At 44.2% G+C, this 15,610-nt stretch overlaps 1 protein-coding gene across 1 annotated transcript in view; it reads left to right on the forward strand.

Annotated features, from left to right (window-relative positions):
• Positions 1–15,610, forward strand: part of LOC125452339 (dynein axonemal heavy chain 8-like) — a 1,009,221-nt gene that overhangs the window by 860,510 nt on the left and 133,101 nt on the right. Inside the window, exons 84-85 of the mRNA XM_059645685.1 lie at positions 1,766–1,933; positions 9,241–9,456. Of these exons, the coding sequence (XP_059501668.1) occupies positions 1,766–1,933; positions 9,241–9,456 (384 nt within the window). The remainder of the gene's footprint in view (positions 1–1,765; positions 1,934–9,240; positions 9,457–15,610) is intronic.

Here is a 15,610-nt window from a genome sequence, read left to right on the forward strand (position 1 = left end):
GCATCCCACCCAGACCAAACCCCTTAATGTACACATCCCTGAACACTAAGGACAATTTAGCATGGCCAATCCACCTACCCTGCACATCTTTGGACTGTGGGAAGAAACCAGAACACGCCCGTGCAGACACAGGGAGAATGTGCAAACTTCACACAGACAAGTCGCCCGAGGGTGGAATCTAACCCAGGTCCCTAGTGCTGTGAGGCAACAATGCTGACGACTGAGCCACCATACCATTCTGAAAATATCAGAAGGATATTTTCAAGCTGGAGACGTTTCAGAAGAGAATTATAAGGAAGTTGCCGGATATGGAATGTTTGAGTTAAAAGGAAAGGTTGGATAGGCTGGGACTTTCTTCACTGGAGCATAAGAACTTGAGATGTGACCTTATTAGAAGTTTATAAAATCATAAGGGGCATAGATGGGGTTGATAGCTTTTCTCTCTGATGAGGAATTTCAAGACTAGGAGGCACATTTTTAAGATGAGAGAGATTTTAAAAAAGGCATGAGGGGCAAATGTTTTACACAGAAGGTGATTTGTGAATGGAATGAACTTCCTGAGGAAGTGGTAGATGTGGACAAAGTTACAATGTTTAAAAGACACTCAGGGAAGTAAATGAATAGGAAAAGTACGTGGGCCAGGAGCAGGCAAGTGGGACTAGTTTAATTTGGAAATACGATTGGCATGGACTGGTTGGACTGAAGGGTCTGTTTCTATGCTCTACAACTCCATGACTCTATAAGTCCTTAGCTCCTGACAGACTTCATCATAGGATTTTAAAAGAACTGGCTACTACAATAATAGATATATTGATTTCAATTTTCCAATATTCCTTATGTTCTAATACTGTTCCATCAGATTAGAAAATAGTAAATGTGACACCTCAATTCAAGAAAGGGGGAGACAGAAAGTAGGAGACTACAAATCAGTTAGCTTAACATCTGTCAGACGGAAATGCTGGAATTGTTTATTAGGTAGAAAATAACAGAGCAATTAGAAAATCTCAGTGCAATCACACATCGTTGGGCAGCACAGTGGTTAGGACTTTTACCTCTCAGTACCAGGGACCGAGGTTTAATTCTGCCCTTTGATGACTGTGTGGAGTTTCTGTGTTTTCCATGTGTTTGTGTGGATTTCCTCTGGGTGCTCCAGTTTCCTAAACACTCCAAAGAAATGCAGGTTACATGGAATGGCCAGGGTAAATGCAGGGTTGGGGAATGGGTCTGGGTGAGATGATCTTTGGAGGGTCAGTGTGGACTCGATGGGCAGAATGGCCTCTTTTCGCATGGTGGTGATTCTATGGGCATAGTTTCTGTGAAAGGGAAATAATGCTTGAGAACTTATTGGAATTTTTGAGGAAGTAAAAAGCAATATTGACAAAGGGAAATATATGGACCATTGTTACTTGGGTTTCCAAAAGTCATTTGACATGTGCCCTATAAAGTGTTCCAATGTAAAATAAAAGCTCATGGTCAAGGTCAACATAATAATGTGGATTGACAAGTAGTCAGACAAAATAGAGAGAGTAGATGAAATACATCAGCTTTGGGTTGGTAAACTGCAACACGTTTTGCACCACAGCGACCGGTGCTAGGGTCGGATCTACTTACAATTTATATCAATAATTTGGATGCAGGGACTGAACGCATGGGAAACAAATTTGTTGATAATAGAAAGGCAGGTAGTCAATTGTTGAATCATGTAATGCCTATTACTACCTTTATTTATTAAGATCATTCCAACATGTTTTGTTTCTCTTCCCAGACAATAAAACCTGCTGACATTTCTACTGTGCGGAAATTAGCCAAGCCACCTCATCTGATTATGAGGATTCTTGATTGTGTGCTCATTCTTTTCCAAAAAAAAATGGATACAGTCACCATGGACCCTGAAAGACCCTGTCTCAAACCATCCTGGGGCGAGTCTTTAAAGGTGATACAATTTTTTATAATATTGTGAGGTTTTGCCAGAGGAACCACAAATACTGTCATGACCAGGATTGGAGGAGTGTACTGTTTCACTGTAGTTCCACTACTCCACTAGTCACAATATATCTTGAAATGATTTATCCAGTTACCAACATGATCTATATTGGACTTAGAATAAAAATGTCCATCTACCAAGTTTATTTAATAAATATCAGCATCCTCGGTTATCATAAAACAAAACTTAATCAGCAAAGATGTTGAGCTGATAAATACACACATACTGAAATGTTAAATATTTGCCAGTTTAAATAATGTACATCCCAGGAAAATAATGATTTTTCAATGCAAAAGTTGACTTTAGAAAAAGTGCCCTTTAGAGAAGCAACCAGGGAGGATTCTGGGAGGTGTTGGCTCAGTCACCATGACTGAGAAAGAGATCGCTGACATAGGCTTGGCTGCTCAGGAACAAATTTCACAGACTCAGTAGTGGCCTGGGGGGATGCTGAGTGTTGTTGACAAGTCTGAGCTGAGAGCTTTCATCTGAAGAGGACCTTCAGATCATTGTTAGGTCATGATTGTGAATAGAACTTGAAGGATTGTTGGTTGAGCTGAGTTGAAATTGGTGGGTCTTTATGCTGGCTTTGACCTAATGCCACTCACTGACTGGTCAACCAGCCAGACTAGCAACTGGCCTCTGCTAGCACCCATGTTCCAGGCCAGAGAGTCTGCATTATAGTCAGGGTCACTGTGAAGAAGATGGAGGAAGGATTGCGGTCTGACATCCTGAGGATCAGCGAATCCTTTTATGCCAAGCTGTATGACATGAAGCCCATAGTGCAGCCTCCCAGTTGTTCCTATCCTGTGTTATGGAGGTCTTAAACAAAAGCACCCTGGAGAGACTGGATCAGTTATTATCTCTGGAAGAGGTGACAAAGGCCTTCAAATTCTTAAAAAGGAATGAAACTCCCAGAAGCAATGGCTTACTGGCCATGCTGAAAATCATGTGAAAATCCATGAGAAAAAGTATCATCATCTTCTTGTCAGAGATTGCAAAAACTGTAAATGCTGGAGTCAGAGACAACACAGTGGGGAGCTGGAGGAACACAGCAGGCCAGGCAGCATCAGAGGAGCGGGAAAGTTGACTTTTTGAGAAATCTGAAGAAGGGTCCTGACCCAAAACATCAACCTCCCTACTCTGGGATCAGTGATTCACCCTGAACAAACCTGTACTGTATCAGGTAGGACGATCTCTGAGAGCCTTGCGCTCCTCAGGGATACATTCGCCTCCATGCAGGACAGCCTGGACAGGATATCACACACCTAATTGTGGGACGTACTCTCCAAAATGGGCTTTGGGAAGGCAATTCACAACTGAATCTGACTGCTCCACACCAGCATCATTCATGCAGTCTCCATGAATCGGTGGTAATCAGAAAGCTTACCGATCAGATTCAGAGTCAAGCAGGGATGCCCACTCCCTCCTGCCTTGTTTGTGTGTTGCCTAGAGCCGTTTGCTGAGTCCATCAGGAAAGATGTGAGTCACAACGTGGAAATCATTATAGGATCCCCTTGGACTTGCCCAACAAGTCTACATCAACCCTCAGAGCATCCCACCCAGACCCATCCCCCTTTCACCCACCTAATCTACACATCCCTGAACACTGCAAGCAATTTAGCATGGCTAATATAATCCAGCCTGCACATCTTTGGACTTTGGGAGGAAACCAGAGCACCTGGAGGAAACCCATGCAGGCAAACTCTACACACTCAAGGGTGGAGTCAAACTTGAGTCCCTGGCACTATGAGGCAACAGTGCTAACCACTTAACCACCATGCCACCTCAGAAGCTAACTGCTCCTGGTATCCTCAGGCAGTCTCCCACCCAAGCACTAACCAGGACCATTTTCAGACTAATATGGCCGTAGAAGTGGAGTGACTATTCCAGACAATGGAGGTGCTGAGGAAGATTTTCAGACAATACAGCTGGATACGGGTTGGCTCGAGATTTGGGCAGAGAAATAGCAGATGGAGGTTAATCCAGGCAAACATGAGGTGATGTATATGGAGAGATCTAATGCAGGAGGGAAGTGTACAGTAAATGACAGAATTTTAGTAGCTTCGACATATAGAAGGATCCAGGTGTGCTGGTCCACAGTTCCCTGAAAGTGGCAACACAAGTGGATAAGTTGGTCAAGAAGGCATATGGCATGTTTCCCTTCATTGGTCAGGGCATAGAGTATAAAAATTGGCATGTCATACTCCACCTGTTTAGAACTTTAGTTAGACTACATTTAAAATATTGTGTACAGTTCTGATCACCGCTCTACGAGAAGGATATGGAGGCTTTGAAGAGAGTGCAGAAATGGTTTACCAGGGTGTTGCCTGGGTAGAGTATTAACTATGTGGAAAGATTGGACAAACTTGTTTATTTTCACTTGAATGTCACAGGATGAGGGATAATCTGATAGAAGTTTACAAAATTATGAGCCAAAATCTTTTATCCAGGGTAGATAGTTCAATTATTGGAAACATAAGTTCAAAGGTAAGTAAAAGGGAAAAGGTTTAAAGGAGGGTGAGAGGCAAGTTTTTAACACAGACAGTGGCCAATGTCTGGTATGCACTACTAGAGGAGGTGGAGGTGAATACAATAGCAACGTAAAAAGGCATCTTGACAAATCCATGAATAGGAAGGGCATGGGGGCTACAGCACACATGGAGGCAGAAGGTTTTTAGTTTAGAACAGCAGCCTGTGTTGGTGCAGTCTTGATGAGCCAAAGGGCCTGTTCTTGCATTACAGTTCTTTGTTCTAATTGTATTTAGTTCTCAAAAGGGAGACAGGAGAATACATGGAATGTTCAGAATGGTTTTCAGTTAGCTTCCTGGCACATGTTGACTCCTGTCAACAACACTGACAGTTGTCTTTTGGATCTTTACTTTCTATTCACTCGTGGGATGTGTGCATTGCTGGCAGGGCCAGAATTTATCTCCCATCTTTTAGTTGCCTTTGAGAAGGGCTGGTGAGCTTCCTACTTCAATCATTGCAATCCAAGCATTACTATGTTCAATCATTTTGCCTGTCAAAAAAGACCACAATAGCTCTCTCTGACATGATGGCCATGAAGGACAGCTCATACTGAATGGTAGACATCTGATGTCGGTGGTTGGAAAATTCATAGTTGTCCTGAATTCCAACATCTCAGACCCAATATAATAAAGTGTGAAGCTGGATGAACACAGCAGGCCAAGCAGCATCTCAGGAGCACAAAAGCTGACGTTTCGGGCCTAGAACCTTCATCAGAGAGGGGGATGGGGTGAGGGTTCTGGAATAAATAGGGAGAGAGGGGGAGGCGGACCAAAGATGGAGAGAAAAGAAGATAGGTGGAGAGGAGAGTATAGGTGGGGAGGTAGGGAGGAGATAGGTCAGTCCAGGGAAGATGGACAGGTCAAGGAGGTGGGATGAGGTTAGTACGTAGGAAATGGAGGTGCGGCTTGGGGTGGGAGGAAGGGATGGGTGAGAGGAAGAACAGGTTAGGGAAGCAGAGACAGGCTGGGCTGGTTTTGGGATGCAGTGGGGGAAGTGGAGATTTTGAAGCTGGTGAAGTCCACATTGATACCATTGGGCTGCAGGGTTCCCAAGCGGAATATGAGTTGCTGTTCTTACAACCTTCAGGAGGCATCATTGTGGCACTGCAGGCGGCACATGATGGACATGCCATCTAAAGAATGGGAGGGGGAGTTGAAATGGTTCGCGACTGGGAGGTGCAGTTGTTTTTTGCGAACCGAGCGGAGGTGTTCTGCAAAGCAGTCCCCAAGCCTCCGCTTGGTTTCCCCAATGTAGAGGAAGCCACACCGGGTACAGTGGATACAGTATACCACATTGGTAGATGTGCAGGTGAACCTCTGCTTAATATGGAAAGTCATCTTGGGGCCTGGGATGGGGGTGAGGGAGGAGGTGTGGGGGCAAGTGTAGCATTTCCTGCGGTTGCAGGGGAAGGTGCTGGGTGTGGTGGGGTTGGAGGGGAGTGTGGAGCGAACAAGGGAGTCACGGAGAGAGTGGTCTCTCCCGAAAGCAGACAAGGGTGGGGATGGAAAAATGGCTTGAGTGGTGGGGTCCGATTGTTGATGGCGGAAGTGTCAGAGGATGATGCATTGCATCCGGAGGTTGGTGGGGTGGTGTGTGAGAATGAGGGAGATCCTCTTTGGGCGGTTGTGGCGGGGGCGGGGTGTGAGGGATGTGTTGCCTAAAATGTGGGAGACGCGGTCAAGGGCGTTCTCGACCACTGTGGGGGGAAAGTTGCGGTCCTTGAAGAACTTGGACATCTGGGATGTGCGGGAGTGGAATGCCTCATCCTGGGAGCAGATGTGGTGGAGGAATATTCCATCCCCTATTCCCAATTCCTCTGCCTCTGCCGCATCTGCTCCCAGGATGAGGCATTCCACTCCCGCACATCCCTGATGTCCAAGTTCCTCAAGGACCCCAACTTTCCCCCCACAGTGGTCGAGAACGCCCTTGACCGCGTCTCCCGCATTTCCCGCAACACATTCCTCACACCCCGCCCCCGCCACAACCGCCCAAAGAGGATCCCCCTCATTCTCACACACCACCCCACCAACCTCCGGATGCAATGCATCATCCTCCGACACTTCCGCCATCTACAATCTGACCCCACCACCCAAGCCATTTTTCCATCCCCACTCTTGTCTGCTTTCTGGAGAGACCACTCTCTCCATGACTCCCTTGTTTGCTCCACACTGCCCTCCAACCCCACAACACCCGGCACCTTCCCCTGCAACCGCAGGAAGTGCTACAAAGCGGTCCCCAAACCTCCGCTTGGTTTCCTCACACCTCCTCCCTCACCCCCATCCCAGGCCCCAAGATGACTTTCCATATTAAGCAGAGGATCACCTGCACATCTGCCAATGTGGTATACTGTATCCATTGTACCCGGTGTGGCTTCCTCTACGTTAGGGAAACCAAGCGGAGGCTGGGGGACCGCTTTGCAGAACACCTCCGCTCGGTTCGCAATAAACAACTGCACCTCCCAGTCGCGAACCATTTCAACTCCCCCTCCCATTCTCTAGATGACATGTCCATCATGGGCCTCCTGCACTGCCACAATGATGCCACCCGAAGGGTGCAGGAACAGCAACTCATATTCCGCTTGGGAACCCTGCAGCCCAATGGTATCAATGTGGACTTCACCAGCTTCAAAATCTCCACTTCCCCCACTGCATCCCAAAACCAGCCCATCCTGTCTCTGCTTCCCTAACCTGTTCTTCCTCTCACCCATCCCTTCCTCCCACCCCAAGCCGCACCTCCATTTCCTACGTACTAACCTCATCCCACCTCCTTGACCTGTCCATCTTCCCTGGACTGACCTATCCCCTCCCCACCTATACTCTCCTCTCCACCTATCTTCTTTTCTCTCCATCTTTGGTCCGCCTCCCCCTCTCTCCCTATTTATTCCAGTTCCCTCTCCCCATCCCCCTCTCTGATGAAGGTTCTAGGCCCGAAACGTCAGCTTTTGTGCTCCTGAGATGCTGCTTGGCCTGCTGTGTTTACCCAGCTCCACACTTTGTTATCTTGGATTCTCCAGCATCTGCAGTTCCCATTATCTCATCTCAGACCCAATCCTGGGTGTTAGTGGTAACCTGTATGATGTCTCCCAAGCAGCTGTACATCGCTGTATAAAAGTCATAACAGACACCCATTCAGGAGAATCAATGAGTCCTTCATGTTTACAACCATTGAGGGCTGTCAGCCTGAAAAAACCTTTGTGCCATAATAACTCAGTCCCAGGTCCATGGAATCACTGACACTATGCGTGTGGTCTCTCAAAGGGACTTCAACAATTGGAAGGGCTTGTACTCAATGTTCAATTGTTCTGTAATTGCTACCAGAAATTTTGTAGATCTGTGAACAGGCAATGACATGAACTAGACATTTTCGAGGTATCACTGCTTCATGACTGTACACCCCTCATGACACCCCCAAACAGTCAGATGTTAGAAGGGGAAGATATTTTGGCAAATTTCAGACAGGAGTGAAAATAATAGGAAATAGTAGGGGATTTTAACTTTTCTAATATCAATAGGGGTAAAGATAAAGCCATCATAACGACAGAAGGTCACTCTCTCATTAGAGAAAAATGACTGATAATGAGATTTACCATGCCTCAGATGAGGGTTAAAGTTGACAACTTTAGCTCAGCTGGTGTGAGAATTAAACCTGTGTTGTTGGCATCATAAGCTAGTCATTTAACCAATCCTTTTGTTAACTTGGATAAAAAAAAGTGTGAAAGGCTTTGAGGGGGCAGAACTCTTAAAATATGCCCAACAGAGCTTTTTAAGCCAGCATATAGAAATTCCTACAAGAGCTAAGGCAGTGCTGGACCTAGTTTTAGGGACAAAGCTAGACAGATGGTCAAAATGTTAGCGAGAGAGCATTTTGGTGATAGTGATCATAACTCAGTAAGGTCAAAGTAGTCATGGAAAAGGACAAGATGGAATCAACTGTAAGGTTTTGAATTGTGAGAAGATGTATTTTAATATGATAAAAAAGGGTGGTACAGATGTTTCTATTGACTTTCATGAAAATAGATAAAACCCTGAAACGAAAATGCAGCCAATTTTGTTCAGAGTTAAGTTTGTGCAACTAGCAAAGAACAATTCTTCTGCTTGTGACTGCTCTATAATAGCTTGGCATGACCATTCATTATTAGAATATAGAAATATGGAAACTTGTGACCACTCTGCTAACAATCATGGACTTTGCTAATCTGGAATAATTATACATTAAACTTTATAATTTCTTTTCAGAAATGTTAAGAGACATGTTGAATTTGTCTTTTGTTGTACATTCAGTTTTAATGCATAAAATAGCAGAAACATAGAAGTTACTAAATATAGTGAATCTACTTCACCTCGAACCATAGATGTAGTCACACGAGACAATGACAATGGTGTTGTTGACTATTTAAACAAAGAATTTACATCAATGGCTCAATCTGAATTGTAACAAGTGATGGCAATTTAAGCCTGAGGTGAGGATGAATTTCTTCTTTCAGAGGGTTATGAGTCTTTGGAATTCCTTACCACAAAGAGTTATGGAGACAGAGTCCTTGTTTGTATATAAGGCTAAGATTAATAGATTCTTGATCAGTAGGGGAATCAAGCATTGAGGCAAAGAGCAGGAAGGAGGACCCAAGGACCCAATCTTATTGAATAGTGGGCAGGCTTGAATAACCTACTCCTGTTATTATTTCTGAAGTTCTTGTGGTTTAATAAATTTTTATCACTCCTTTATTCTAGTTGTTGAGTGGCACAGGCTTTCTCCAGGCCCTGCAGCAGTTTCCAAAGGACACCATCAATGATGAAACAGTAGAGCTTCTCCAGCCATATTTCATGATGGAAGATTATACATTTGAACATGCTAAGAAAGTCTGTGGGAATGTTGCCGGCTTATTATCCTGGACTCAAGCAATGGCTTCTTTCTTTGCAATCAACAAAGAGGTGCTGCCTCTCAAGGTAATACTGAATTCAAAGAATATTGCAATCAACAAGAGCACTTTAATATTTTCATTGTATGGAATGATATCTATATAAGTACATTGCAGAACTATAGGCTGTGCTGTTGCAATATTTTCATATTTACATGAAATTTACATTTCTAAGATGTTTACATAAAAATAGAAATGGGAACTTTTTGAAAACAAATGTCTCCACAATCCATAGGTAATTTGATTTCCTTGCCTTGATTGAGAATGAACATGATTCAATTGGATCATTTTACATTGCTGTTTTGCTGGGGCAGCATTTTATTGGTACAAGTCAAAGATTTGGGCAGAGAGCCACCGTACTCTAACCTGTGGTAGTATTTCTGTGATCAGCAAAACAGCACAGAAGAAGGCCATCTGGCCTATGCCATTTCTTTTGAAGAGCTGTCCGTTCGGTCCCACAGGCCTGCTCTTTCTCATATAGATACATTTTTTTCTCTTTCAACTATTTAATCAATTCTCTTTGACAGCTTTGACACTGAAGTAGATTCAGTATACTTAGTAACTTTTATGCTCCTATTGAACATTATCGCTGCTTTCAAAATCATAATCACTTGTTGCGTAAAAATGTTTTCCTTATGTCACCAGTAGCCCTTTTGCCAATCACCTTCAGCCACTGAGGGGCAAAAAAAGTTTCTTTTCATTTACTGTACCAAATACTTCATGACTTGCACCACCTCTGCCGAACTCCTTTTGATACGAAAACAAATGCACAAAACTGAAGATGCTGACAGTCTAACATTATATAATGGCTTTTATACTCAATCAGACTAAACCGGAATGACTTCCAAAAAGGACATGAGGATTGTCGTGCATGAATAACCCATCTTCAGCATTTGAAATGCAGGCATCAAACTAAACTTAATACTAACTGCTCATCAGAATGGATGTTGTGTGCAGTAATGTTAACCGTGCTGATCATTGGTTGTGCCTGTAGCAGGGGCCCAGAATTGTTACTGCCTCTAGTTAACTATGGCCCTAATTACTAACGCATATGATTTTAAGATTTAAATTTTAGGGCAAGTTATTTTTCTGGACTTTTAGAAGGGTTTTGGTGAAGTATGGCACACAAAGGCCAAAGGTTAAAGTTGACAAGAACAGCATGGGTTCAACAGAAGACTATAAGATATTAGAGCAGAATTAACCATTCATCCCATTGAGTCTGTTCTGACATTCAATCATGGCTGATACATTTCTTAACCCTTTGCCCTGCCTTCTCCCTGTAACCTTTGAATCCATTTTTATCATTAATGTATCTAGTCCTGTCTTAAATACACTAAGTGACTTGGCCTCTATAGCCTAATGCGGCAATGAGCTCTGTATTTCTCTTCATTTCAGTTCTGCAGGCTCGTCACTTGAATCTGAAGCTGCGTTATCGGGTCCTAGACTGTTGAGTTAGTGGAGATATCTTCTACTCATTCATTATATTCAGGCCTCTCAGCACTCTTCAAGTTTCATTCAGACCTTCACTCATCCTTTTAAACTCCATCAAGTACAGACCCACAGCCCTCAACCACTCCTCGTGTGACAAGCCCTTTATTGCAGAATCATTCTTGTAAACCTCCTCTCAACCCCCATCAATGCCAGAACATCCTTAGTACATGGAACATAGATCATAGAACATGGAACGTAGAACAGTACAGCACAATATAGGCCCTTTGGCCCAAGATGTTGAGTCAGCCGACTATCCTACTCTAAGATCAAACTACCCTGCATACCCCACATTTCACTATCAACCATATGCCTATCCAAAAGTCACTTAAATGTCCCTAATGTATCTGACTGCAATACCACCGCCGACAGCACATTCCACACGCCCACCACTCTCTGTGTAAGGAATCTACTTCCAACATCTCCCCTATACCTTCTTCCAATCACCTTATAATTATACCCCCTCATAATAGTTATTTCCACCCTGGGAAAAATTCTCTGTCTATCCACACTGTCTATGCCTATCATCATCTTGTCCACCTTAATCAAGTCACCTCTCATCCTTCTTCGCTCCAATGAGAAAAGTCCTAGCTCCCTCACCTTTCCTCATAAGACCTGCCCTCCAGTCCAGGCAAAATCCTGGTAAATCTCTTCTGCACTGTCTCTAAAGCTTCCACATCTTTCCTATAATGAGGTGGCCAGAACTGAACATAGTATTCCAAGTATGGTCTAACCAGGGTTTTATATAACTGCAGCATAACTGTGCAGCTCGTAAATGTAATACCCCTGCCAATGAAAGCTAACACTCCATGTGCCTTCTTAACAACCCTATTAACTTGAGTAGCAACTTTGAGGGTTCTACATACGTGGACTCCAAGATCCCTCTGTTCCTCCACACTGCCAAGAATCCTACCATTAGCCCTGTATTCTGCATTCAAATTTGACCTCTCAAATTGAAGGTCAGCTCCACTTCACATTTTTCCAAGTTGAATTCCATCTGTCACTTCTTTACCCAGCTCTGCATTCTGTCAATGTCCCGTTGCAACCTACAACAGCCCTCCACAACTTCTCTAACCTTCATTGGCATGAAGGCAAACTTACTAACTCACCCATCCACTTCCTCATCCAATTCATTTATAAAGATCACAAAGAGCAGAGGTCCTAGAACAGATCCCTGCGGAACACCATTTGTCACTGAGCTCCAGGCTGAATACTTCCATAGAACATTACAGCACAGTACAGGCCCTTTGGCCCTCGATGTTGTGCCGACCTGTCATACCGATCTCAAGCCCATCTAACCTACACTATTCCATGTACATCCATATGCTTATCCAATGACGACTTAAATGTACCTAAAGTTGGCGAATCTACTATCATTGCAGGCAAAACGTTCCATTCCCTTACTACTCTCTGAGTAAAGAAACTACCTCTGACATCTGTCCTATATCTTTCACCCCTCAATTTAAAGCAATGCCCCCTTGTGCTCGACGTCACCATCCTAGAAAAAGGCTCTCCCTATTCACCCTATCTAACCCTCTGATTATTTTATATGTTTCAATTAAGTCACCTCTCAACCTTCTTCTCTTGAATGAAAACAGCCTCAAGTCCCTCAGCCTTTCCTCGTAAGACCTTCCCTCCATACCAGGCAACATCCTAGTAAATCTCCTCTGCACCCTTTCCAAAGCTTCCACATCCTTCTTATAATGCGGTGACCAGAACTGTACACAATACACCAAGTGCGGCCGCACCAGAGTTTTGTACAGCTTCACCATAACCTCTTGGTTCTGGAACTCGATCCCTCTATTAATAAAAGCTAAAACACTGTATGCCTTCTTAACAGCCCTGTCAACCTGGGTGGCAACTTTCAAGGATCATCTATTGCCACCCTCTGCCTTCTATTGGACAGCCTATTCTGTATCCAGACAGCCAAATTTCCATGAATTCCATGCCTCCTTACTTTCTGAATGAGCCTACCATGGGGAACCTTATCAAATGCCTTGCTAAAATCCAAATACACACATCCACTGCTCTGCCTTCATCAATGTGTTTTGCCTCATCCTCAAAGAATTCAATAAGGCTTGTGAGGCATAACCTGCCCATCTTAAAGCCATGCTGACTGTTTGTAATCAAACTGTGCTTTTCCAAATAATCATAAGTACTATCTCTCAAAATCCCCTCCAATAATTTGCCCACCACAGAAGTGAGATTGACTCATCTATAATTCCCGTGATTATCCCTATTCCTTTTCATTGAACAAGGGAATGATATTTGCCACTCTCCAATCATCTGGTACTACGCCAGTGGACAGTGAGGATGAAAAGATCATTGCCAAAGGGGCAGCAATCTCTTCCCTTGCTTCCTGTAGCAATCTTGGGTATATCCCATCTGGCCCAGGGAATTTATCTATCCTCATTTTTTTCAGAATTTCTAGCACATCCTCCTTAACATCAACCTGTTCGTGCATATCAGCCTGTTTCATGCTGTCCTCACAAACATGAAGGTCCTCTCCCTGGTGAATACTGAAGCAAATTATTCATTCAGGATCTCCCCTACCTTCTCCGACTCCGGCACAAATTCCCTCCACTATCCTTGACCGGCCCTACCCTCACTCTCGTTCCTCATTTAAGTACAGAACGCCTTGGGGTTTTCCTTAATCCTACCCACCAAGGCTTTTTTATACCCCCTTCTAGCTCTCCTAAGTCCATTCTTCAGTTCCTTCCTGGCTACCTTGTAACCCTCTAGACCTCTGTCTGACCTTTGCTTCCTCAGCCTTAAGTAAGCTTCCTTCTTCCTCTTGACTAAATGTTCCACATGTTTTGTCATCCAAAGTTCCTTCACCTTACCATCCTTTCCTTGCCTCTGTGAGACAAACCGATCCAGCACTTGTCGTAAGTGCTTCTTTCCCTCCACATTTCTGTTGTGCATTTTCCTGAGAACATCTGTTCCTAATTTATGCCCTGCAGTTCCTGCCTAATAGCATTGTAACTCCCCCTCCCCGAATTAAATAGTTTCTCATACCATCTACTCCTGGCCCTCTCAAATAACAAAAGGTCAGGGAATCTCTGTAATAGCCACAACATCATAGCTCCAAGTACTAATCCATGCTGTAAGTTGGTTACCCTTATTCCTGACACTTATTGTGTAAAATAGATACACTTCAATCTGTTGCACTGACAGCAACTTTGCCCGAGCAACTGTCTGCCCTTCCTCACAGACCCTCAGCATGCCTTATCTGCCTGTACACAGGCTACCTCATCCTCTGATCAATAGCTTCAGTTCCCATCCCCCTGCCAAACTACTTTAAACCCTCCCAAAGAGCGCTAGCAAACCTTCCGCCCAGGATATTGGTGTCCCTCCAGTTCAGGTGCAACCTGTCCTTTTTGTACAGGACTCACCTTTCCCAGAAGGTATCCCAACGATCCACATGCCTGAAGCCCTCCCTCCTACACCAGTTCTGTAGCCACGTGTTCAGCTGGTCAGTCTCTATTACTAGCCTCACTAGCCCATGGCACCGGTAATAATCCTAAGATTACTACTCTGCTTGCCCTAGCTTTTAGCTTCTAACCTAATTCCCTACATTCACTTTTCAGGTTCTCATCCCATTTCCTAGCTATGTCATTGGTACCATTGTGTACCACGACTTCTGACTGCTCACCTCCCCCTAAGAATCCTGTAGATTCAATCTGAGACATCCCTGACCCTGGCACCCATCTGGGAGTCTAGCTTGGTACCTCAGAATCTCCTGTCTGATTCCCTAACCTTTGAGACTCTTATTACTATCACTCTCCTATTTTCTTCCCTTCCCTTCTGACCCATAGAGCCAGGCTCAGTGCCAGAGACCTGGGTGCTATGGCTTTCCCCTGAAAGGTCATCCCCTCCAACAGTATCCAAAACAGTATACTTATTATTGAGGGCAATGGCCACAAGGAATCCCTGCACTGTCTGCGTATTCCCTTTCCCCCTCCTGACAGTCACCCAGCTACTTTTTTCCTGTAACTTGGGTGTCACTACCTCCCTATAACTCCTCTTCTATCACCCCTTCAGCCTCCCAAATGAACTGGAGTTCATCCAACTCCAGCTCCCATTCCCTGACACGGTCTGTGAGAAGTTGGAGTTGGGTACACTTCTCACAGGTGATGTCAGAAGGGACACCAGTATTGACCCTTACCTTCCGTATTCTACAAGAGGAGCGTGCAACTTGCCCTAACTTCCATACCCTCTGCTATACATTGCCAAAAGAATAAAGAGAAAAAGCTTACCTTACCAATCCTCCACACAGTCTTTTTTTTCCAGTTAGAGGAGGAGGATGGTGGGAGACACTTCACGTGTAGCCTTTTGGGTTTAGACACTGCCCAAATATAATAGTTCACTTACTGGCTGCCGCCTGTGACTGAATCCTTCCTTAGATAAAAGGCCCATGACTGCTCACAAAATTCCAAATTCTATCTGATCAGAGCCTTATATAGCCTCAGCAACACATCCCTGCTGTCTTCTATTCTAGTCCTCTCAAAATGAATACTAACATCGCATTTGCCTTCGTAACTGCCACTGAACCTGCATGTTAACCTTAAGCGAATCCTGAATGAGGACTCTTAAGTGTCTTTGTGCTTCAAATTTCTGAAGCGGTTCCTAATTTAGAAACTAGTCTGAGCCTCTATTCTTCCAACAGTCTGCATAACCTCACATTTTTCCAC

This window comes from Stegostoma tigrinum, chromosome 4 (assembly GCF_030684315.1).
Source record: "Stegostoma tigrinum isolate sSteTig4 chromosome 4, sSteTig4.hap1, whole genome shotgun sequence".
Taxonomy (NCBI): domain Eukaryota; kingdom Metazoa; phylum Chordata; class Chondrichthyes; order Orectolobiformes; family Stegostomatidae; genus Stegostoma; species Stegostoma tigrinum.